General features: G+C 32.1%; 5 protein-coding genes across 9 annotated transcripts in view; 4 read left to right on the top strand and 1 right to left on the bottom strand.

The window, feature by feature from the left end:
- LOC149909522 (S-formylglutathione hydrolase) overlaps positions 1-19,670 on the top strand; it is a 120,820-nt gene extending 101,150 nt beyond the window's left edge. The window contains exons 2-6 of one of the 5 annotated variants that reach the window (XM_090119576.1): positions 16,521-16,557; positions 17,311-17,534; positions 18,540-18,785; positions 18,867-19,086; positions 19,281-19,670. In XM_090119576.1, the coding sequence (XP_089975702.1) occupies positions 17,320-17,534; positions 18,540-18,785; positions 18,867-19,086; positions 19,281-19,463 (864 nt within the window). In that variant the 5' untranslated portion in view covers positions 16,521-16,557; positions 17,311-17,319 and the 3' untranslated portion in view covers positions 19,464-19,670. Of the gene's footprint in view, positions 1-16,408; positions 16,604-16,984; positions 17,106-17,310; positions 17,535-18,539; positions 18,786-18,866; positions 19,087-19,280 lie in introns of those variants that run through there. The other 4 variants (XM_090119575.1, XM_090119574.1, XM_090119573.1 and 1 more) reach the window with 4 other exon arrangements.
- Positions 6,848-8,077, top strand: Mpv17 (Mitochondrial inner membrane protein MPV17). Its single transcript, XM_090117680.1, has 2 exons — positions 6,848-7,237; positions 7,311-8,077. The coding sequence occupies exons 1-2, from the start codon at positions 7,028-7,030 to the stop codon at positions 7,665-7,667; spliced, it is 567 nt and encodes a 188-aa protein (XP_089973806.1). The 5' UTR covers positions 6,848-7,027; the 3' UTR covers positions 7,668-8,077.
- LOC149909524 (uncharacterized) lies at positions 10,637-12,287 on the top strand. Its single transcript, XM_090120179.1, has one exon. It carries the CDS (start codon positions 10,839-10,841, stop codon positions 12,285-12,287), a length of 1,449 nt encoding a protein of 482 aa, XP_089976305.1. The 5' UTR covers positions 10,637-10,838.
- Positions 12,738-13,898, top strand: LOC149909523 (uncharacterized). The gene is made up of 2 exons (XM_090118651.1): positions 12,738-13,376; positions 13,682-13,898. The coding sequence occupies exons 1-2, from the start codon at positions 12,826-12,828 to the stop codon at positions 13,734-13,736; spliced, it is 606 nt and encodes a 201-aa protein (XP_089974777.1). The 5' UTR covers positions 12,738-12,825; the 3' UTR covers positions 13,737-13,898.
- Positions 19,655-22,268, bottom strand: rho-7 (rhomboid family intramembrane serine protease rho-7). Its single transcript, XM_090119572.1, has 9 exons — positions 22,066-22,268; positions 21,806-21,995; positions 21,560-21,682; positions 21,327-21,489; positions 21,115-21,210; positions 20,910-21,034; positions 20,479-20,580; positions 20,153-20,250; positions 19,655-19,903 (listed from the first exon to the last, which is right to left on the bottom strand). Exons 1-9 carry the CDS (start codon positions 22,110-22,112, stop codon positions 19,813-19,815), a joined length of 1,035 nt encoding a protein of 344 aa, XP_089975698.1. The 5' UTR covers positions 22,113-22,268; the 3' UTR covers positions 19,655-19,812.
- Positions 22,269-24,378: the final 2,110 nt, after the last annotated feature.

Raw genomic sequence — 24,378 nt, 5'->3', positions numbered from 1 at the left:
ACTGATAGCCCTTAAAAAAGATGTAGGCGGTAGTGTAATGCCATACTTTTCCGGTGTAACTAACAGCCCCCCATACCGACGCGATGCGTTGATTTAAAAAAAAAAACAATTCAACCATTTGTACCAGGCTAACTTTTGCACAGGTAATCATCATCGTGCAGACATTTACGTCATTTTTCTTTTTGTCATTGCGTACTAAGACCCCTCTAGACCGCCATCCTGTTACAAATGACCCGAAATTTTGTGTCAGTATCTCCCGGCCTAACATGTGCAATGTGTAAATGTGTTGACGTTCCAGCTCTTCTTAATATACCTATAGTCCTTTTCACCTATGATGATTCCTGTGACACTTCATCGTGTTCCGAATTACGTATTTTATGTTTAAAAAGCCAAAATAATTTTAGTACATAATATTTTTATTTTATGGCGGCATTATTACCAAAAATATAAAAATGAAACATCTTAAGCTTATAAATCAAAAACAGTATTGTTTAGTTTAATATAATGAAAAATAAAATAAAATAACACAAAAATATAATACCTACGCTGAAATAGATCGTTGAAAAATCATAGAGTTGGAAAATCATATAATCGGCGCCCATCTTGTGATCGTTTGTCAATCGAGTCAATCGTCTGTACGAGTGCGTCAGCCTTGTATACAAGTTGCATTTTTATATTGATACTTTACGTGGTATTCTGTTATTGTTACTAATTGTTGTTGATGACTTTTTGTTGCTGTTGTTTGCTAAGTTTCCTTAGTGAATTGTTGGCAAAATGCCAAAAAAACTAATTTAGGTACCTTATTCAAATCGATTTCATTTCTATATAAAATAGTATCGATTATCGGAAATAATTTATACGATTTCAGTAAAGACATCTCTATACGTGTCAAAAATCGATGTGTCACAGAAATCATCTTAGGTGGAAAGGACTATAGTACTAGGTATATTTGTTTAGCATTTGAGAAAGCTATCAATTGAGTATTGGGATCGTTTTAATTTAGAATATGCCCGTCGCACGCCGAATAGCAGACACAATAGATTTACGTTTTGAAGGTTAAGAGCATTAACGAGACATTTCATACAAACAACTAAACAAGTCCTTATTTTTCGAAACAATTTGATGAAACTTCATACGCATTTAAGCAGGATACGTAACTTTAAAAAATTACTGAAGAACATTTTCGAAAAATAGTGTTACAGTTAAATTAAACCGCTTTTAAATTTCCATAGAAACAAATTTCCAATTATCTTTTTTTAAAAACATTTCGTTAATTTATAAAGAATCACGGCGAGATCCATACATTGATTTGTAAAAAAAATAATGATGTTTACAGTTATTATTAACCGACTTCAAAAAAAAGGAGGAGGTTATCAATTCGACCGGTATATTTTTTTTATGTATGTACACCGATTACTCAGAGGTTTCTGGACCGATTTACGCGATTCTTTTTTTGTTTGATGCGGAATGGTATCGAATTAGTCCCATAAAAATTTTATTTGGATAGGACCAGTAGTTTTATGAGCATTTTTATCTGATCTCGATGACTAAATTGAAATCTAGCAAGTAATTTTGATTCACTTCCCGGTAACTGACTGAGCTGAAATTTTTTATACGTGTGTAAATTGGATAGCGATCAAACATTACTATGACATAGAGCTGATTTGATGATGGAATCGGAAGGTGGCCATAGGAACTCAGTAATGTATTGACTCAACTTTATCGAGTTTAGGCTCGTTTGATTTGTGTTGAAAATTACACTAAAAAGTATTAAATAAAAATAACTACGTTTAAAACAACCGACTTAAAAAACGGAAAAGTAAAAAATAAAAAGATTTTATATTATTAATTACTACATAATATTATGTAGATGTGCTATTTACTAAATAGGTTTGATATCGGTGCACGGGTTTAATACTATAGGCTTAGTGCTTTGAAGTCGGTTATTTTTAACGAAGTTATTTTTATTAATTATAGGAATAGTTTGGAATATTTTTCGAATTCGGGAAATATTTTAATTTTTTTGTCAAGTAAAAATTCTGCCAAAATACTTTGCCTATAGTGGCAAATTTAGACTGTTGGTCGTAACAAGCCGACTAATAGGCATGAAATAAGACATTTTTTCTTTTTAACTTTCAGATGCCACTTACTTCGGCAGAAAAGTCCAAAAGATATAGAGAACGATTAAAAAAAGATAATCCTGAAAAATTTGAAGCTTTAAAAAAAAGGAATTTAGAAAGGACAAAACAATTGTACAAGACCAAAACAGCTGTTTTGTCAGAAGAACAGAAAGAGGAACGAAGGAAAAAATGGAGACAATTTAATGAACTAAGAGATAGACCAAGAGCAACAAACACAGAACAGACTATTCGAAGTAACGCTTCACAAGATGAAATATCCCATAATACAACCTGGAATGAATCCATTGCCCGAAATATTCAAAGACGAATTGAACGAAAATTGCGGAAAGAAAATACAGAGCTTCGTAATAGCGTACTCACTTTGAAAAAAGGTTATCACAGACTTTTTAATCAAATGAGAGTACAACAGCAACGTATGGCAAAAATGGAAGAAGATTATGAAGACCTAAAAAAGAAGTTACAAATAGCACCTAGCAGTAAATATGGAAACATGATTTCCGATAGCCACGTCGAAGCAATTACTCCACTAAAAAAAACCGACCACTTCATAAATGAAAATATGCTTGGTGTTGAAACACCAAAGAAAAACAGCGTGAAAAAAGTTATACTAGCCCATAATGTCCTAACGGAGGCACTGATAAAAGAATACAAGACTTTATCTAATAATAATGATAAAACTAAATTCAAAAATATGGTATGTAGTGGTTTAGTAAAAAAATATAAAATGCAAACTCATTTGTCACACGTTTTGGGATTTAAGACTGGTATTAAAAAATGTAAGAAAATACCCAAAAATAACATTCTTCGAAATAAAATAAGTGCATTTTACCAACAAGACGATGTCAGCAGTGCCAGCGCCGGCAAAAAAGAATGTAAAACATTTAAAAAGTGTAAAAAACAAAAACGTTACTTGCTAGATTCATTAAGTAACTTGCACAAAAAGTACATAAGCGAAAATGGTCCAGTAAGTTTGACAACTTTTAAAAGGTACAGACCCTTTTATGTAGTTTCACCTCGGATAAAAGACTTGGAAACTTGCGCTTGATCAAAGCACGCCAACATGCAATTCATGGCTAATGTGCTAAAATCTTGTCGCGTTATAAACACAAATAATCTCAATGAAATCATTGGGCACACCTCGACCCGATAATAAAATATATTAAGCTTCGTTATCTAGGAGTAGATACCATTCATTTTTTCTCCGACGGCCCAACGTCACAATATCGACAGAAAAAGAACTTCTATTTATTAAGTACATAATAATATCTTCGAGTATGGATTCAACAATGCCACTTGGTCGTTCTTTGAGGCATCACACGGAAAAGGGGCCGCCGATGGCATCGGAGGGGCAGTGAAAAGAACCTTGGACTTCAAAGTTGCCCACGGAGTGGATATTCCGGATGCAGAGACAGCATACGATTTCCTAAAAAAACAGAAACAGTAGTCAAAATATTTTATGTTGGCGCTGAAAATATAAGACTCCTAGACTCCAATATCGTAACTAAGCTCACTCCACTGCAGGACACTATGAAAGTACATCAAGTGGTACTGATGGATAAACATTTATTGATCTATAGATTATTATCTTGCTTTTGTCAGAATTCTAAAGGAAAGTGTGAATGCTATAACCCAAAAACGCACAAATTTGATATCAAAGCAAAACCTGAAATCGAAAGCGAAGAGACAGATTATGAGTTACAATTGAATGAAGAAACCGGAGTTATACGCATAGTAAGAAAACAGATTGACAAATCTGAAGAAAATGAGCGAATAGATCTAGAAAACGAAGATATGTTACTAAATTTTATCGAAAAGGAAGAAGTTTACAACAATGTGGAACTTAATGATTCGTTGGTTGAATTCGCGGCAAAAAAAACTACAAAGACTTTGTGGTAAAACATAACGGACATGTTATTGAATTAAAAAGAAACAAAAAGAACCAATGCTACAATCGAGACAGCTCTGACGAGAGCTGTGACGAATATTCCACTCATGATAGTTCCTCCGACTTAGAGAATTTTGAAGACGAAAGTCCACTGGAAACGGATTATTTAGACCCCGAAATTGAAATGTGTTCTGACAATAATGCCGCAATGGAAATCATCAAAGATTCACATGTAGTTGTCAGATTTGAATTGGAGAAGAGGAATAAATATTTCCTTGGCCAAGTCCTACAGTTGGTTGGAAATGTCACTTTTGAGGTGAAATTTTTGAGGCATAAAGGGAATGGGAGGTTTGCCTGGCCAGTCCTTGATGACGTGTCGATCATATATAAAACAGAGATTGTCCAAGTTTTATCAAATCCGACCTCAGATCGACGTGGCATTAAAGGTACGTTTACACGCTTGCCAAGCCTTGGCAAACTACAAACAGTCCCAAGCCTCCACAAATCTCGTTTGGCGTTTGAAAGGCGTTTATACGCTTGTGTATGCGTCAGTCTGCAATATACATCCAAGCATGGCGGACACCGAATTTGTGACGGCTATTGCATTTGGTTTAACGTACTTTTATTTGAAACCAACGCTTTTAAACATAAGTTACACCTTGCTAAGCAGACTATCAAAATAATAATTATAAATGTATCGTAGGAACATGCCTGCGCCAGAACGCACGTTCACGTTTTTTTTTCAAGTGTTTGCGAAAAGTAGTCATCAATATCTCTTTTTTATTTTTTATTACCTTTACTGGCCTTCCAGTAAGTTCAGAAAGACGAATCCATGCATCTGCTTGTTTCTTCTTATCTTTATGATTTGCATCTTTCGGATTCCAGATGCATGGTTCCACTTGGTAATGTTCCAGAAACGAAAGACTCTCCTCATTCGACCAGCAACTCATTTTTTATTTATTTTTTGTAAAATTAAGCAAGCGTGTACTCGCCGCGAGATCACGATGGCTACTAAACGCGGACCAACATGTAAATGCATCGCAAGCGCTTACCGCAAACGCCCTTTGATCTGCGTAAAAAAACCGACACTCGACTGGATCGGAAGCAAGCAGGCACAAGCCCACGCAAGCCAAGCCAAACGCCCTTTTTACATGCTTGCGATTGTCGATGCTTGCCAAGGCTTGGCAAGCGTGTAAACGTACCATAAAACGTTTGATCTGTCAACGTTGACATTCAAAATAGAATAAACACTGTTGTGTTTGACGTTGTGTGAGACGTGAATTTTGGCTAAATGTGTTTGCCAAAATGCAATGGTGTTGCTGCAAATTCCATTTTTTATTATGTTACATTTAAGAGCACTTAGTAACACTTGCTCATATAATTATAAATTGTTATGATTATAATTTTGTTTTGCTAACGTCTTAATGGCGTGACTGATTTTGCTATAAATGTTCGTAATTGTTGTATATTTTTAAAAACTCATTTTATTTTTTGTTAAAAAATTAAAATGTTCATTTAACTAAAAGTATTGAATTTTTTTCTTTTCAATTATTTCTTTGTTGTTTTTTATGTTAAAACTTAGTACTTACTTAAAATTTTGGAGACTTAATAAACCTTTCTTTTCTAAGATTATAATTTTGTTTTAATTTCGTCTGAAAATAATTTAGATATTGATATCTATTTTTCTATTTTTAAAACTATAGGTTTCTATAACTCCTAATGTAACCTCAACTTTATAGTTTTTTGCTACCACTTTGTGCCACTATTGTGTTAAACTAGTGTAAATTTCTGTGCGACTTTTGTGTCACTATCGCACAACATTTTGTGTCACTATTGTGTCATTTACGTCAATATTTTGGACTTCACCCTTATACGACCTTTGGGAAACGAGCGAGAAGTCTAACATTGAAGTGTTTGGAAACCAAATACTGGCCTATAATTTCACAGGCAAGTGTATATTTACGTTATTTACAATATTCCTCAATACTCATGCATTTGCCTGTTTAGAATCATTTTAATGGCAAAAATCGTCAAATTTATCATCATTTTATTATGCAGTCATGTTAAATAATATGTTCTTTTCCTAATATGTACTTTCATCATTTTTCTTCAAGTTTTCAATATGTAAACAAATTTAATACGTAAGGTAACCGTGATGACGGGTTTTTACGGATAGCGAAGAGAATATATTCTTAAACAATATTATTGCTTCTGAATGACGTTGTTGGCAATTTCTCAACAAACTCATGTACAAAAACCAAGCAAAAACTAACCTTTTGCACTACAGCATATGAATTATGCCTTGGGAAAAATTCGTATTAACAGTGGCAATACCAAGTTAGGTGTGAAAGTGATAAAAAATATCAACTGGGCAATATTTTCTTGTTACACGTTAATGTTCATAGTTCATACCGAAATCTCCAGTGTAAGGGCGTATTCAGAAAGAAAGCTTGAAACTTATAAGCGCTTATCGGCGCTTATAAGCGCTGGTAACCCGCGCAGGAAAATATATGAACATGCGCTTATAAGCGCTGATCGGCGCCGACAAGTTCCAACAAGTTTCAACAAACTTGTCGGCGCCGATCAGCGCTTATAAGCGCATGTTCATATATTTTCCTGCGCGGGTTACCAGCGCTTATAAGCGCCGATAAGCGCTTATAAGTTTCAAGCTTTCTTTCTGAATACGCCTTAATAAATATAAGCTTCTTGGTCTTGTTCAATGTACTCTGTGCATCTGTGCTGTGCATAATACGGCATAATATGTCAGTGTCACGTCACTGTCTAATCATTGAAAAAATTCAAACATACGAAATGTCTCGATTGTTAGTTTTATCAAATAATATCAATGAGGTATTTGTTTGAACTTTGAAATTTAAAAAAAGGAAGTTGTGATTTTTCATTGTTAATTGCGATTAAAAAAAATGTTAAATTAAAAGCGAATATCACTGTGTACATTGTACTAAAAAATAAATTATTAAACGCTAAATAACCTATAGGAACAATGCATGTATCCATAATGAAAGTTCGGGGAATATTTCAGTTTTATCAAAAACTTTTAAATCGTAGACCTTATTTAGTTCAGGCTGTACAAACTGGAACTTTGATGGGAGCAGGAGACATTATATCGCAAACTTTAATTGAGAAAAAACCTTTTAAGGAATTTGATTACAGCAGAACATTGAAGTTTTCTTCAATCGGTTTTTGTTTTGGTGTAAGTAAAAAAATTACTTGGTATTAAGCAGTTTTTACTTTATGGAATTGTTTCTGATATTTTTTTTTTCCAGGGGCCTGCTTTAAGAGTATGGTATGGGCTTTTGAACCGTCATGTTGGCTCTAGTGGTAAAACAGTGGCTATGAAAAAAGTTTTTGTCGACCAAGTAGTGTTTGCACCAACTTTTTTATTCTCATTGCTTGTGGCGCTTGGAACATTACAAGGAAAGAAATGGGATGCTATACAGCAAGATATTAATGCAAATTATTTTGATATATTAAAAACCAATTATTACATTTGGCCTTGGGTACAAGTGGTAAACTTTTACTATGTACCTCTGCAGTATCAAGTACTAGTCGTACAATCAGTTGCCCTATTTTGGAATACATATCTGTCTTACAAGACAAATAGGAAGAGGTTAATAGAATAAAAAATATATGATTATGTAAGCTCAGATAAAACCGAAACCTATAAATTGAAATCGAATAAGTTTAAACAGCTTTAAATGTTTTATCTTTAAAAACACAAATGCAGAGATTATTAAGTTGTTTAATGTTTAAGTGTTACATGGATGCTTGAAATATAGTATTAAATAGCTATTAAGCTATGTAGTTCAAACCATGCTTTGTTTTTGTGATAATATTGTGATGTAGAAACATTAAGTATATGATTTGCCAAGTTCACAAATAGATTTCAATTTGGAGGCAAATCAAACATTCTGTTTTCTATTATGTAACTAATAAGTATGTTGAGTTGTGATGAATAGTTGTATTATTTTATAAAAATTAATTATTGTAATAAATTTTCTTACTGTTTGAATAAATGATGATTTTTTTATTGTGAAAATTTATTTATTTTATTACGACAATGACTTAAGCTACTATTATACTTCACGCGAACGCTGCGATGTCGCAGGCATGATTAGTGAAGTTAATATTTAGTATTTAGTACTAACAGTTACATGTTATATGGGGCATTTCACGCGAAGCGGACACAGATTTTTGGGTCAGGTTACCGATTTCGGTTATATTTTAGTATGTTACACTTGTATATATCCTCGGTATGTATACGAAATATTTTTGCATTTAGAAGCTTAGTTTTCAAAATACAGGTCTTTGAAGATGTCAGCAAGCGCGAGGCATGCATGACTTTCAATGTAATTATCAGTTCAAGAAAAGGATTTTTTTAATAAATAGATGACTGAATAATAATCCCCATTAAAAAACCTTTTTATTCTCATATTTTTAATTTCGAATTTATTTTTAAATTCCTAAGAAAAATTAAAAAATATTTTTCTTTGTAATTTTTTACGAACTTAGCATATTTTTAATTTTTTTTAAGATCATTAAATAAATGTCTTATATTATGCATATACTTCATGCCAAGTTCTAGAGTGGTCATCGCAGAAGTTTCGAAGCTACATGTATTATAATGGCGAAGCGCGGCAATATCCCCATATATCTGCATCCCCACTGCAGAACGTCGCGCTAACCAACTTGGGCTAGTATGGGGATATTGCCGCGTTTCGCAATTATAATACATGTAGCTTCGAAACTTCTGCGATGACCACTCTAGAACTTGGCATGTAGTTTAAGCATAATATAAGCCATTTATTTAATGATCTTAAAATTTTTTTAAAATATGCTAAGTTCGTAAAAAATTACAAAGAAAAATATTTTTTAATTTTTCTTGGGAATTTAAAAATAAATTCGAAATCAAAAGTTTTTTAATGGGGGTAACGCTTCCAAGAAGCTTATATCTTATACACTGGAGATTTCGGTATGAACATTTGACGTGTAACAAGAAAATTGTTGTGTTCTATCACTTTCACACCTAACTTGGTATTGCCACTGTTAATACGAAGTTTTCCCAAGGCTACTATGTTTGCTGTAATATTCTGTGTAAAAGGTTAGTTTTTGTACATGAGTTTGTTGATAAATTGCCAACAACGTCATTCAGAAGCATTTTTGGATGAGACAATTATTATTTATGCTAAATAAAATAATTATCTGAACCAATTATTAAAAAGCGATACTCCCTGATTATGGGTAGTTACCATAATAAAATTGTAGCAACTCTCACTTTGACAATATGACATAAGTGTCAAAAAAATTGCGTCGCTTCGAATATTTAAGTTAATATTGTTGCGTATTTAATAAATATTTTCCGAATATTAATAATGTATTGTATTGTGAAAAATTGCAGAAGTTTTTGGACACCAAATTCTGGCCTATAATTTCACAGGCAAGTGTATATTTACGTTATTTACAATATTCCTCAATACTCATGCATTTACCTGTTTAGAATCATTTTAATGGCAAAAATCGTCAAATTTATCATCATTTTACTAAGCAATCATGTTAAATAAGTTCTTTTCCTAATACTTTCATCATTTTTCAACATGTTTTCAACAAACAAATTTTACAAGTAAGGTAACCATGATGATGGGTTTTTACGGATAGCGACGATAATATATTGCTAAACAATATTATGATGAACATTTAGAACACCATTTTAAAATTTTTTATACTAGTAATGAAACAACACACGACATCGGTATTGCACTCACATATTGTGGTTTGTTCTTTTTTACATTGAAATTTATACTTTTTAACCTAATATTTTTTTGTTTTACGTATTTCAGCTTTCCAAAAATGAAATAAAAAGAAATAAATGGCTGTCCATAGTGCCTATCAAGGGTAAAATTTATCAACATGCCAGAATATGCAGTTTGCATTTTAAGCCTGAGGATTACGGTCCAGAAAAAAAATACCTTTTGAAAAGTGCTATACCTTTTTATTAACCACATTCTTGTTACTGCGTCTCAACTGATAAAGTAATTTTAATTATATTATAATTAACCACCATGAAACCATTAGTAACCGTAAGTACAGCTCCTGAAAGACATACGAATTTCTGAGAACTGTAATATCGTTACCACACATCAACACTAGCGATGCAACTCTCCCTTTGAAATATTGAAAAGTTTTAGACTGAAGCTTTAGTAACCAAAACGATGTTTTAATGTATGTAGCACTCATTTTAATTAAAAAATCGTAGTATGAGATCAAAAGTTATCAAGCGTTATTTAAAACTATCATTCTCTACCAATTAAAATGGTATGTACCTATAAAGATGATAATTATTCATGTAAGTTGACCAGTAATATTATAATATAAATACTGTTAAAAATATATGTCGTTATTATTTATAGACCATGATTTTTAGTTTTTTTTATTTCGAAATATCCTGAATATACAAACCAGTGTGGTCACCCACAGAAAGAGACAAAAAACAACACTGACGTCATTCAAGGTTATATTTTCTTGTGACAAGTTAATGGTCATAGTGCAATCTCCAGTGTATTAGTTATAAGCTTCTTGAACAAAAAAAGCGCGGGAAACTTCGAAGTTGGAGGGAGTGTTTCTAAAGCTGATTTAATTTTAATTATTTTTTTCGTAGTCAGAGGTGTTTATTTTGTAAATATTACTTGTATTTATTATATATATTTGTAAATTCATATAGTTTTGTGTATATATTGGTAAGTTTTCTTGTATATTTTTAGTATGTAAGAACCCTCGCGGGAGTTTCGGGCGGGAATATGAATGACCCTCCCGATCCTTTTGTAGAGGAGTCAGATTTACGGTCTGGTCCTCTTGTGGCAAGTTATGTCACTTTAGAATCAAACAATGAAAGTATACTATTAGACCCGGAACTAAATAGAAAAAGGCGGCGTAAAAAAATTATGAATGATAGTGATACAAATATTAATTATTCTAGTAATGATCCTTCTTCCTCTATATCAATGAATAATGTAGCAGAAACATCAAACTCAGTTCCACCTAATCCTACAGATAATATTATCCGTGCCAATTATATCCAAACAGATGCATATCCATACATAGTTCATGTGCAGAGAATTGAAGATTCTGCGGGAGATGGCTCCACATTGCACCCTATCACATTTGGAAATTTTTTAAAGAAAAATAAAATTCAAAATATTGTTCCTGGCAGCGTTAAGAGAATAGGGAGAAATAGATGTTCTGTTGCGTTTTCAACCTTTTACGATGCTAATGCATTTTTAAATAATAACAATCTAAATACATTTAAACTAAAAGCTAAAATACCAACATTTCACATTACAAGAATGGGTTTAGTTAGGGGCGTTCCGAGTGACTGGTCTCCTGAGGAAGTTATAGATAATATTTCTGTGCCTTCTGGTTGTGGTAAAATTATTAAAATTAGGCGAATCAATTTTAAAGTTAACATTGATGGATCCAATGTTTGGAAGCCATCCCAATCTGTCATTTTAACCTTCGATGGTCAAGTCCTTCCCCAAAAAATATACATGTGCTATAATGCATTACCGGTTGATTTATATATTTTCCCAACAATTCAATGTTTTAACTGTTGCCGATATGGCCATACAAAAAACATTTGTAGATCGAAACCTCGTTGTTATAAATGTGGTCTAGATCATTCAGGTGAGACATGTACAGTTGAGGAAGATTGCGCACAGTGTATTACATGTTCTGGCTTTCACTACGCTACGAATAAAGTCTGTCCAGAATTTAATAGACAAAGGAACATTAAAATTTCAATGGCTCAGCAGAATATATCATATGCTGAAGCCAGTAAATTACATCCACAAATATCTAAATCTTTTACAGACATATTACAGTCAACCCCAACTGTACACCTCACATCAAATAAAACAAATTTATTACATGCTGGCACTCAGAGGTCATCTTATAAAAAGACAGTAGCTTTAAAACCACGATCTCCACCTAAAACAAGTGTGGGATATGATAGAGCTTCGCATGAAGCCCTCATAAAGGAATATCAGATCCCAGCTCCTGATAATGGTTGCGCAATTCAGCCTAGTAATGACCAGTCTCCTAATAATGTCATTTTAGATTTATTATCAACCTTAATAGAAGCTTTACATCAAAACAATATCTTAAAACCGTCCAACGTTGCTCAGTTAAACAATGCGCTCAAAAATTTCGGTAATAATAATGGATTCATATATAATCCAGTGGAACTGTAGAAGTGTTATCCCTAAAAAAACGGAACTGTTTATAACGGAAAGGTTTATATTTATTTATCTTATAAATAAATATAAACCTTTGGCAATTGCCCTAAATGAAACATGGTTAAAACCAAATTCATTTTTTCGCATTCCTGGCTATCACTGTTTACGTGATGACAGGAGTGATGGATATGGTGGGGTTGCTATCTTATTAAAAAATTCATTGCTATATAAAAAAATAATTTTTTTCAACAATAATCAGTCAAACGTTGTGGGAGCCGTTGTTGACAAAATTTCCGTTGTGTCAATTTACATACCCCATCCAACTTCTGAAGCTTTAAATGATATAAGACAGGTATTTAACTCACTACATGGACAAGTGCTTGTGTTAGGGGATTTTAATTCACACCATCAAGTATGGGGCAGTAGTATTACTAATACCAATGGAGAATTATTATTGGAGTTAATTGATAAATTCAATTTATGTTTATTGAATACAGGCGAACCGACTCGACGGACACATATTAATGAAAATATTAGTGCAGTAGATTTATCAATGTGCTCGGCAAATTTAGCTTCAAAAATATCGTGGAAGCCTTTAGTGTCTACTTTTGGAAGCGACCACTTCCCAATTTTGTTAAATCTTCCTAATAAAAATAATAAGCATTGTAATAAAAGATCACCACGCTGTAAATATAATTTAAAAAATGTAGACTGGGATATTTATCGAAATCGCATAGAAAACGAGGATAAGGAGCTGTCTGAAGTCAAAGAGGGGAAAGAAGCAGAATGTTCAAACATTTTTGCAAAAATTATTTTAAAAGTAGCTGATGAAATTTTTCCTACAAAACCAACGAAAACTTCAATACTACCTTTTCCCCCTTGGTGGGATAAGGAATGTTCAGAGGCTATCAAGAAAAGAAAATCCATAGAAAAAGCATATAATAAAGACATGTCAGAAGAAAATTTGGAAATTTTAAACGCGATTATAAAAGATACCCAAATTCTTCTCAAAGACAAAAAAAGGGAGGGATGGAAATCATTTTGTGCCTCTCTTTCTCCCAATTCTAATCCTAGCGAAGTATGGAACTCTATAAGACGTTTCAGGTCAGTTTATAGAGATCAACAATTTATAGTTCCAGAATCGTTAGCTGAAGAATTTATAGATACAATAGCTCCACCTTCAGTCCCATCACAGTTAGCTTACTTTCCCATTTTAAAATCTGTTCAAATGGATCATAACTATGCAATTCTATCAACACCATTCACATTATATGAATTAAAGGGTATTTTGTCTGGAGTGGACGATTCTGCACCGGGTTTAGACGGAATACCTTACTCCTTCCTCACGCACCTCGGCGATTCTGCCTTGGAATATTATCTTAACATTATTAACGTTGTTTTGCTGACAGGAAATATACCACCTCAATGGAAGGAGCAGGAAGTAATACCTGTGTTAAAACCTAACAAAAACCCAGAGGAAGCATCCTCCTACAGACCTATCGTTTTATCATCAGTATTAGCCAAAATAGCAGAACATTTAGTTAAAAACCGTATAGAATGGTATATTGAACATCATAACTCATTATCAAAAACACAGTTTGGTTTTCGGAAAGGTAAAAGTACTATGGACAACTTAAGTATTTTAACAACGGATATTCGTATTGCTTTTTCTGATAACCAACATGTCATTGCAGTTTTCCTTGATATTAATTCTGCGTATGATAATGTTAATATACAAATTCTAAAGAATAAATTAATCAAATTACAGATCCCCGAAATACTTATTAACTTTATAATTGTAATAGCCACTGAAAGAAAATTAAATCTAAAGTTAAATTATTCTGACTCTACATTATCGCGAACTGTACATAAAGGGCTTCCTCAAGGATCCGTCCTCAGCCCATTATTGTATAACATTTATACAAGCGATTTAGAAGACATATTTTTTGATTCTGTTAACATATTACAATACGCTGATGACGTTGTAATGTATATTGCAAATGATAATTTAATTTCAGCTTGTAACTCGATAAACAATAACTTGCATGTATTAGGCGAATGGCTTGATATTAATTCACTCGATATATCGGTTTCCAAAAGTTCTGTAGTAGTTTTTTCTAGACAACGGTCGTCACCGACCGTAAATATCGTGTATAAAAATAATACCTTACCTCAACACGATCAGACTAAATTTTTAGGCGTTATATTGGATTATAGGCTCACAGGCACTCCTCACATAAATTACGTGCTGATAAAGTGCGAAAAATATTTAAATAAGGTGCCTCTCGGGGGTGTGGTGGGGAGCTCACCCATTTTGTTTGAAGCTTGTTTATAATGCCATTATAAGAAGTACTATGGACTACGGGATGTTTCTCTTAGACGGTGGAAATGTTACAGCCTTTAAAAAGTTAGATCTTATACAATCGAAAGCGTTACGAATAATAACAGGTGCCATGAAATCTAGCCCTATCAATGCGCTTCAAATAGAATGTTGTGAGCCTCCGCTATCCCTTCGGAGGCAATATTTATCAGATAGATATGTATTTCGTTTATATCAATTCTCTAGTCATCCCTTGTTCAATAGATTAGAAAAACTCTATTGCAAAATTCTAACATGCAGGTATTGGGACCATAAAATGTTACCATGTCTGATTCAAAGTTATCACAGAATTAAATCTATACCTTCCCCGATTCATCGGTCTTCGGCGTTGCCGCTATTTAGTAATAATTTCAAATCTCTTCTTGTATCCCCAGATATAGTTTATAATATAGGCATAACGAAACATGATACATATGCTTGTATAGACTTTAAAAATGCATTGAATTGTAAAGAATGGGAAAAATATAATCACATTTATACTGACGCATCAAAATCATCACCTCAGAGTTGTGTAGGAGTTGGAGTGTTTCACCAGCAGTTCAACATTTACATTAAAAATAAACTTCCGCCAGAATCGTCAGTTTTTACTGGCGAATGCTTAGGGATACTTAAGGCCGTAGAGTATGTAATCTTAATGAAACTGCCAAAAACAATTATATTTACAGATTCCAAGAGTTCCTTGCAAAGTCTTCACAAATTTTCATTTATTAATAAACCCTTTTACCCCATTATTTTTGATATTAAAAGTAAATTATTAGAATGTTCATTCAAAGGTTATTCTGTTACATTTGCTTGGATACCAAGTCACAGTGGTATCCAAGGAAATGAAAAAGCTGATGAGTTGGCAAGGTCTGCTGTGCGATGTGGAGACATGGTTCCCTATCAGAGTTATTGTCATGACTTGGTCAGTTTGCCTAAAATTTACTTGCACGAGTCTTGGGAAAATCTCTGGAAACAAAGTACATTATATAAAGGAAAGCAATATTATAAGTTACAAGAAGTCGTTCCCACTAAACCTTGGTTCAATAAAGTTACAGGCTGTAAGCTTGTAACCTCTATCATTATAAGAATGCGTCTTGGTCATACATGTTGCCCAGCTCATCTTGCGAGACTGGGTATTTTAAACAATGCCATCTGTGAATGTGGAACTGACGTAGGAGATATAGATCATATATTTTTTGCATGCCCCTTACTTGACCACTCTTCGTTTATATTCAACCTACTATCCCTTCGTATTCCATTTCCTACTCGTATGTTATGTTTACTACAAAATCCTATAAAGTTATACAACGCCTTATCATCATTTATAATAAGTAATAATTTAAAGTTATAATAATATAAACATATATGTATATTTGTATCTAGTACCGTAGTATATTATTATTAGTCTGTGGTAGTATATTATTATTAGTCTGTGCTAGTACCTAACATAAAACGTAAATATAATATGTAAATAATAATATAAATAGTAATCTATGTATATATAAATATTTCCCAACTCCTCTGACTTAAATCCAAATCTCCTCACCTTATTCCTTACCGCGAATTGTTTCCTTACCTTTTATCATACTTACTTGACACTGGCAAATAGTCACATCTTCTTGCCATAAAAAGCAAAAAAAAAGCTTCTTGAACGCTTCTAAGCTCTTTGACGTTTTTGACAGTCAGGTATGCCAACATAACGGCAGGGGAACTCTTTCGTGAAACGCACTTTAACATTGTGTCAATTTGCGAAAAAAAGCTGGCCCCTGTCTATGTCATACCACATGACATGTCATACGTCAAAATCAAACGTATGAATTGTATTTTTTGTTGATAAGTTTTTCGAGAAATAGAATATTTTGGTGATTACAATTTACAGGCCATCTGCCATCATCAAGTCAGTGGGAATTTTGTATTTGCAAGGTAGAATTGTGGATTTTGTCTAAATTTATACAGCTTTCATAATTAGGTAATTGAAAGTATTGGTAAAAACTTTTTTGGTTTTATTGCACACCTCATAACCTGCTACATACTTGAAAAATTAGTATTTATTTAATAAATACTTTGTTTTAAACAATATTAATCCCGCTGTGACGATATAATGAGTTGAAAAAGATTTTTTTTAATAATACTGGAGCGTTTCGTAAATAATAAATAACATTTTACCGGCTGCCGCGGCCGGCTCCTAGCGTGATATTCGTATGATAGGTAGTTAATTTTAATTACGTAATCTCTTCTATCATTGAGACATATATAATAATGTGATATGAGCAAACAAATTTGAGCTATATTGCTTCGATTTAATGAATTCTATTACATAACAAAGAACTACTTTTTTAATAAAATTTATGTGTTATGAATCTCGAGTTTAGTGGCAGTTCAGATCTGCCCGCGATATACTCACCAGTCACCACTAATATTTATTTCTTTTCTATATTATAATGCAAAATTTTAACTCAGAATTTCAGAAAGTTAGTAAAATTTCTTTAGATATTTTGAAGAAAGGAAATCAAAGTCATTCAAAAATTTAATAAATATTCATAACATACTATCATGAATAATAATTTTAATTAATTTTAATGTCGTCCAAAATAAGTAGCCATTACCTATATGACAACGGATTTAGTTAACTATTTGTGTGTAAAATATTTCTATTGTGTTTTCTCTATTTTACAGAAATTAAAGATGGATGGCCTAGAATTGGTTTCTTCTAACAAGATTTTTGGTGGTGACCAAAAAGTTTACTCCCATGAATCTTCAGAGCTGCAATGCAAAATGAACTTTTCCATCTATTTACCACCTCAGGCGGAAGGTGGTGATGCCAAATTGCCTGTAATTTTTTATCTATCTGGACTTACATGCACTGAACAAAACTTTATTACCAAGTCTGGTTTTCAAAGGTAAGCTAGTTATATGTTAAACTATTTTTAAATTTGAAAATATTGAACATTGATATTCTATTATGTGTAATACCTACATATTGCATGTATTTATAAGAAAGTGAAAGAGAAGAAAATGAATTGAAGAATGATAATAATAAAGCAATAAATAAATATTATATTATAAAGAATATGTCACAAACCATAAATCCAATTGGTTTTCAAATAGTTACATTATAACATAACATTATTTTTTGCAAACCTTACTTTTAGATTTGACTTACTATACAATTCAATATACAGTAGAACTCCAACTATCCGAATTAATGGGGACCGGGACCCATTCGGATAATCAAATATTCGGATAACCGGATTTAAAAAAAAAATGCCATTGGAGAGAATAAAAGCTACGTTTTGATATTGCACTATTTTTTTATTGAATTAAATGAAAGAAACATGAAATTTTCACATGTTTTAAATATAAATAAAATGTACTTATGTACAAGTTTAGAAATAAAAATCATTGTTTTTTAAACATCTCCGTCAATGTAAGCTGTTTTGCGGTCTTCAACCGTTTTTGGGCAGCCAGGTCACGCATTCGCTTGACGCTTGACTTGACGCGCGAACACTGGTTTTGCGGGGGGAAGAATAAGAAATTTTTGGACAATTTTTTGTGATTCGGATAATCGGCGATTCGGAGTTCGGATAATTGGAGTTCTACTGTACATACTATTAAGTAAGAGAACTTATTTTGTAAGATAAGCTTATCTCATTTTCTGATAATATTTACATAATATTTTATGGGTAATTATCAAAATATATTATCATTTTTGTATCTTGACCTTAAGCAATGAGCTTTTATGACAATTTTATTGCAATGTTATTATTAACGATAAATAGTAAAAACAGATAGGTAGATGTAATAAATCAACCATTTTTTATAAACCATATTCTTTCAAGTGCAAAAAATAATGGGATAGACATATACATATGGCCATAATTAATATTAACAATTTTTTTTTGTAGATATGCCGCAGAACATGGTATAATAGTTGTGGGACCTGACACTTCTCCTAGAGGGGTGAAAATAGAAGGTGATGATGAATCATGGGACTTTGGGGTCTCAGCTGGCTTTTATCTGGATGCAGAAAAAGACCCATGGGCTAAACACTACAGGATGGGAAGCTATGTGAACAAAGAATTGTATGACCTTGTCATCAATGCTTTTAGTAATGTAGTTGACCCAAAAAGGATTGGAATCATGGGTCATAGGTATATAACTCATTTCTTTATTTCCCTTAAAAATTTTGCATACATACCTTCAAAAAGTTTTAATGTCATGTTTTTTTACAGCATGGGTGGTCATGGAGCTTTGGTTTCAGCATTACGAAACCCAGGTCAATACAAGTCAGTTAGTGGATTTGCACCAATTTGCAACCCTAGCGCTTGTCCGTGGGGTGTCAAGGCTTTCTCTGGTTACTTGGGTGAGGATAAAAGCAAGTGGGCTGAGTGGGATGCCACTGAGCTTGTGAGCAAATATGACGGCCCACCGCTAACTCTTCTCCTAGATCAGGTAAAAATTCTTAATAGATTCATTGCCTCTTTAATTTTAATAATATTATTTATTTGGAATCTTGTCTATTGTCTCTTCCATAGATTAGTAGTTTATCAATATTTATTTGCTATTGTTTGTCTATCCTGTAGGAAAAGTTTGATGAAAATTAAGTATCATCTAATTAAATGTAATGTTTTTTTTTATCTCTTAAGGGTGCTGCCGACAAATTCTACATTGAAAAACAACTATTGCCTGAGAACCTTGTTCAAGCCTGTCGGTCAGCTGGCGTCCCCGTCATATTGAAGTTACGCGAAGGCTACGACCATTCATACTATTATATCTCCACCTACATTGGAGAACACTTTGATTTCCATGCTAAAATACTTACAGCGTAAAATATTAATATAATTCCAAAGGTTATGGTCAACAAAATGTTTTCAAATACTCTCAAAGGGTTAATTGTTCTTATTCTATTTCAGTTCTCTATTTTTTTTACAATTTTATACCTCAGCTGCATTTACCTGAGCTACATATATTTTTGTACATATACTTAAGAATAACATCAAAAAGTGTGTTAAAATAAAAGTTTATGAAACTTTCAAGTTCTTTTATTTATAACTTGTGATTATAAATTAAATCTATCAAAATAACCAGAATCTGAACATTTTATAAAATAAATAGCATTTAACAGCATTTAAAGTTAATAGATTTCGGTCTTGACAATCAAAATATAATCAGTAAGTACTATCTGGAATCCTTCCTGGAATTGTGATAATACTGAAGAAACTTGTCTCTGTTTCCCCAAATGTGAAGACCTCCCCAATAACACCAGGCCCTGGAAAAATAATGAAAAAATAAATATGCTTTAATAGTTCTAGAATACCTTTATTACATATTTGTAATAAAGCATTATTACAAACATGTATAAATGATTTCAATGGTTTTAAAAAATAAAATAATATCATTTATTTATCAATTTGCAAATAAATACTTTATCATGATTAATGTAAAATGCAAAGGAACCATTATTGTAATATTCATTTATCAATACCATGTGAATTTATAAAAAGAAGCATTAACTTACATGCCAAACATGGCTCCACCAAGATGCGCAGCATGGTCAAAAAATTTCCACCCCAGGACAACACCAGCCAAATCAACACCCATTATAACTTTGATTGCCTGTTACAAAAATGTTTATTAAAAATATATATATCACAATATATATTGCCTGTTACAAAAATATTTATTAAAAATATATATATCACAAATATTGTTTATTGTAATGACGATATTAACTATGATATATTACTTGTAGATCTACATAATATGGTAGGTTTTAGCTGGTGAATTTAAGAATTCAAATAATTATGAACAAAGCTGTGAAAAAATTATATAAAGAAAACTTACAGATCCAGCGGCAAAGGAAAACATCGGCAGAAATATGATGCTCAGCCTGGTGTCAGGATATTGTACACACACATATGACAATATTGACATAATCGCTCCCGACTAAAATCAAACAGTTTTATATTAATACATGCCAAGTTCATCATCACTTATTAATTAAAAACTAAATAATATCAGCATTTATATATTATATAGAATATATACATTATTTTAGTTAGAAAAGGCATAGATTTAAAAGCTCTTCGAACCTATTGAATGCTTGTTTCATTATGATACAATCAAAGGATACAAGAGTTGCTAGAATAAATAAGACTGCATTTTGACCAGCTTATACAGATTTTTACAAAGTATAAATATTTAGATCAGATAATGGTAAAAAGTTATTAGTAAATTGTATTATTCACTATTGAAAAAGGCATAAATGACCTTACCGCTCCGAGACTTAGGCCAGGCTGGTTGAGCAAGACCTTATAAAGAACACTGGCAAAACTGCTGATTACACCAGCACTCATATACATAGCCACAAATTGCTCCTTTCCTAATGATGCCATTGCCGCTAAAAATATTTCAATAATTAATGCATGTTTTAGACAGTGAAATATGTCTGAAAGTGTAAATAAATAAAAAATATTCTACCTGGCATAAAACTATACAACACATACATATTGGCAGCTAAATGAAATGCTGAATAGTGACTAAATGTTGACAGTACCATTGGGAGACACACTGAACCTGAAATTAAGTCAAATATATTTAGTGTAGTTTTATTTGGTGAAATACATCACAATAAGAAAAATAAAATTGAATAGTCAAGCTTATTTTCAACAAAAATTTAAAAATTTACTTACTGCCTGAAGGACTGGAACAAAAATATCTAATCATAAAAGGCTGTAAAGACTTTACACGCCAAGCACCAAATACTAACAAATTGGCAGCTAGAATTGGATAAAAAACTTTTTCATTTGTTTTTAGTGACTTCCACCATTTTGTAATTGGGCCTGGTTCTGATTTCTGAAAAAGTCATGAATTAAATAAATTAGTTACTCTAAGTACATAAAATTCTATAGCTGCTACCACTTACATGACTCCCTATTCGTTTCTGACCATTCAACCAGGCACTTGGTCTCTTGAGTAAGGCTGTTGCATGGGATCTAACATTTTCATATTCCCAAATAACACAAGTAGTCAAACTAGCGGTTGTTACCTACAAAACAAATTATTAGACAATTTTTAAAGCTTTGTTTACAAAAAAATATCTGATGTAATAGCTGAATTTAATGTGCAAAATCGTAATAAGTAGTAGAACGAGGACATAACAAAAACTTACCCCTATTGTGAATAAAAATGGTTTTAGTAACGAACTAGTGTTTAGAGGCCCTGATTCAATTTGAGGTATGTTAAAAGGGTTTGGTTCAATACGTCGTCGTCTTGATCTTCGGTTTGCATTATGGAAGGATTGTCGAAGTTCCCACTGAGCATACCTTACATTCCCGAACTGTTTTGTTAACAATGGTTTACTAAAACAAATTTGAAATTTAGGAATACATTATAGATTTTGATACGATTTCTTTAAATATTGCAGCGTACCAGCAGCCAGTTAACTCAGCTGCACACCATACATTTCTTAATAGCATGATAATTTCACGTTGAAGATACAATATTGTATTCAATAGTACATTATGTTGAAACTCGAGATTTTGTAATATTAGATGAGGCTGTTTTATTACAAAATTTGGTTAAGTTTTGCACGGATGTTGACAGAATTGACAATTTAAACATTTACAAATTACATCTGTCAATTAATAGATTTCTAAAATGACATTTGACTATAATGACATAGACGGCAGAGACATTTAATAGAAAAATAGGGACTTCCTTTTAAACTCCGGAAATGCAATTATATTATAAAAAAAAGTCAACACAAGCCATTAATTTATTATTAATTTACATTTGTAGTTATGCAGTCGTAAAACAAGTAAAGTGATGTCGTAAATCTAATTCCTAGTGCCTCAAGTCTCAACCCCAACGATTCCGCAAATCGTACATTGCTTCAAGGTGGTTCCCAGGAACTGTATTTAGTATCCTTTCATAAATTTATGTACCAGGTAGGCATGTTTTAATCACGGATAAACAATTAGTTAAAGATAAGTTTAAAAGCAACAATAAATAAATGAATGATTAATTATTAATCTGTGTTATTAATACTACACTACGGTACCAAACAACGTTTTTAGCCGAAATTTTAAATATCTATCTACTTAAATAAAATAAAAAATTGTTAAGTGTTCCATAATATTATTTTTTTTATAATTAATATTAACTATGTAAAAATGTACTTAGTTACCTATTCTGTAAATGCGTGTATGTAGATACAGCCTAAGCGGAAGTGCGAGGGTTTAGATATGCGGTGGAGACAAAAAAAAAGAAAAGTATTATAAAACCGATCAAGGCTTTTGTCAATAATGAATTTGTTAAATTTCTCTGTATTCATAACATCTTCAATCATAATAAGTATATGCTCGTAAAGACATTACGCAACATCGCTACTTGCATACAAACACAAAATATATAGACAATACACAGATACCTACCTACTTTAAAATTTCAGTTTGTCAAATTTTTCATTAGCTTCTTCAAACTAGTGTTCTCTGCTTCTTCCAGTTAGGAAGAGTAGGCAGACAGTCATCTACTCATAAGTAAACTTCAATGTGAAATAAACTTATTTTATTAAACCTCAACAGTGTTATAATTATTATTAGGTACATATTCGATAGGCACATAAAACTAACTTTCCCCCCGCGGCTTCGTCATTCTCATGGGATGATGACAATGATATGAAAGATAGTAGGTACATATACCTATAGGTATATTATCTTCTCCAGTGACGTAGAGGATAAACAAAAACACTTTCGCATTTTTTATAATTGGTACATAGGGAGAGTAAGGATAATATTAATGTATCCTTACTTATATTGAAAGCTGCAAAATTAATAATTTGATTTTGATACCTATATTAATATGGGGAATAATAAAACGAGCGACTGATCACTGAAAATAAAGTGAACGACTGATTATGAGATACTGATTTAATAACATGAGCGGTATGAATTTGAGTAATCGACAAATAAACTAAACAAGCAACGAATATTAGTTGATAATAAAATACAAATTGAGCGTACTAAAGGAGGATTGTGATTAATCCATTTGATATATTAGAATTCTAACTGTGTGATTACATTACTATATGAGCGACTAAATTACTAGTTGAGCGAATAGATTACTAAGTGAGCGACTAAATTACTAGTTGAGCGAATAGATTACTAAGTGAGCGACTAAATTACGCTCATCTAGAGCGACTAAAAACACTAGAATAAATTGTTTAATTAGTTATTTGATAAAACTTTCAAAAACAAATTGAACTGATAGTACCTACTCTGTCCATTATAGTATTTTTCAAAGTGATTTTTCTATTCGAAATACCTCGATTAAGATAAAATGCCACCCAGTATAAATAAATCATATGCCAAATAATGGATATAATACAAGGCGTAACTTGTCACTCAAACAATTAATAATAGGTCGCTCAAATATTATGAAGTTTTATGTAACGCAAATTAATGTTTGTTAGTTGCTGATCTATTAATTTTTTCATCGCTCGCAGTCAGTTGCTCACTTAGTAATTCTGTTACCCCAATTAATTATTTTTGTTAACTAAAACTTTAATTTACAGTCACTCGTTTAAATACTACCCTATTAATATGTTCTAGTCAAAGAATTTCAGAAATAATTATTCTTTAACAAAAACTTTTGAAATACTTTCAAATTGTCGAAACTAAATCAAATTTAACTGGGACCACATGACAGGCACCAGCTTTCAAATATAAAAAGAATTATCTAAAT

This window comes from Colias eurytheme, chromosome 3, assembly GCF_061535395.1.
Source record: "Colias eurytheme isolate Ceu_HAF_F1 chromosome 3, ilColEury1 Martin Lab GWU primary, whole genome shotgun sequence".
Lineage (NCBI taxonomy): Eukaryota > Metazoa > Arthropoda > Insecta > Lepidoptera > Pieridae > Colias > Colias eurytheme.
Note: the sequence above shows the minus strand (reverse complement) of the source record. Positions and strands in the feature narration are given on the sequence as shown.

Excerpts from the sequence above, each read along its gene's own strand:
- Mpv17 (XM_090117680.1), top strand. The coding sequence starts at position 7,028 with ATGCATGTATCCATAATGAAAGTTCGGGGAATATTTCAGTTTTATCAA. Across the intron at positions 7,238-7,310 it reads CAATCGGTTTTTGTTTTGGT|GGGCCTGCTTTAAGAGTATG; the intron begins GTAAGTAAAAAA and ends TTTTTTTTCCAG.
- LOC149909524 (XM_090120179.1), top strand. The coding sequence starts at position 10,839 with ATGAATGACCCTCCCGATCCTTTTGTAGAGGAGTCAGATTTACGGTCT.
- LOC149909523 (XM_090118651.1), top strand. The coding sequence starts at position 12,826 with ATGTGCTCGGCAAATTTAGCTTCAAAAATATCGTGGAAGCCTTTAGTG. Across the intron at positions 13,377-13,681 it reads AACTCTATAAGACGTTTCAG|GAAATATACCACCTCAATGG; the intron begins GTCAGTTTATAG and ends TTTTGCTGACAG.
- rho-7 (XM_090119572.1), bottom strand. The coding sequence starts at position 22,112 with ATGCTATTAAGAAATGTATGGTGTGCAGCTGAGTTAACTGGCTGCTG. Across the intron at positions 21,683-21,805 it reads CATTTTTATTCACAATAGGG|GTAACAACCGCTAGTTTGAC; the intron begins GTAAGTTTTTGT and ends TTTGTTTTGTAG. Across the intron at positions 21,035-21,114 it reads GTTGTATAGTTTTATGCCAG|CGGCAATGGCATCATTAGGA; the intron begins GTAGAATATTTT and ends AAATATTTTTAG.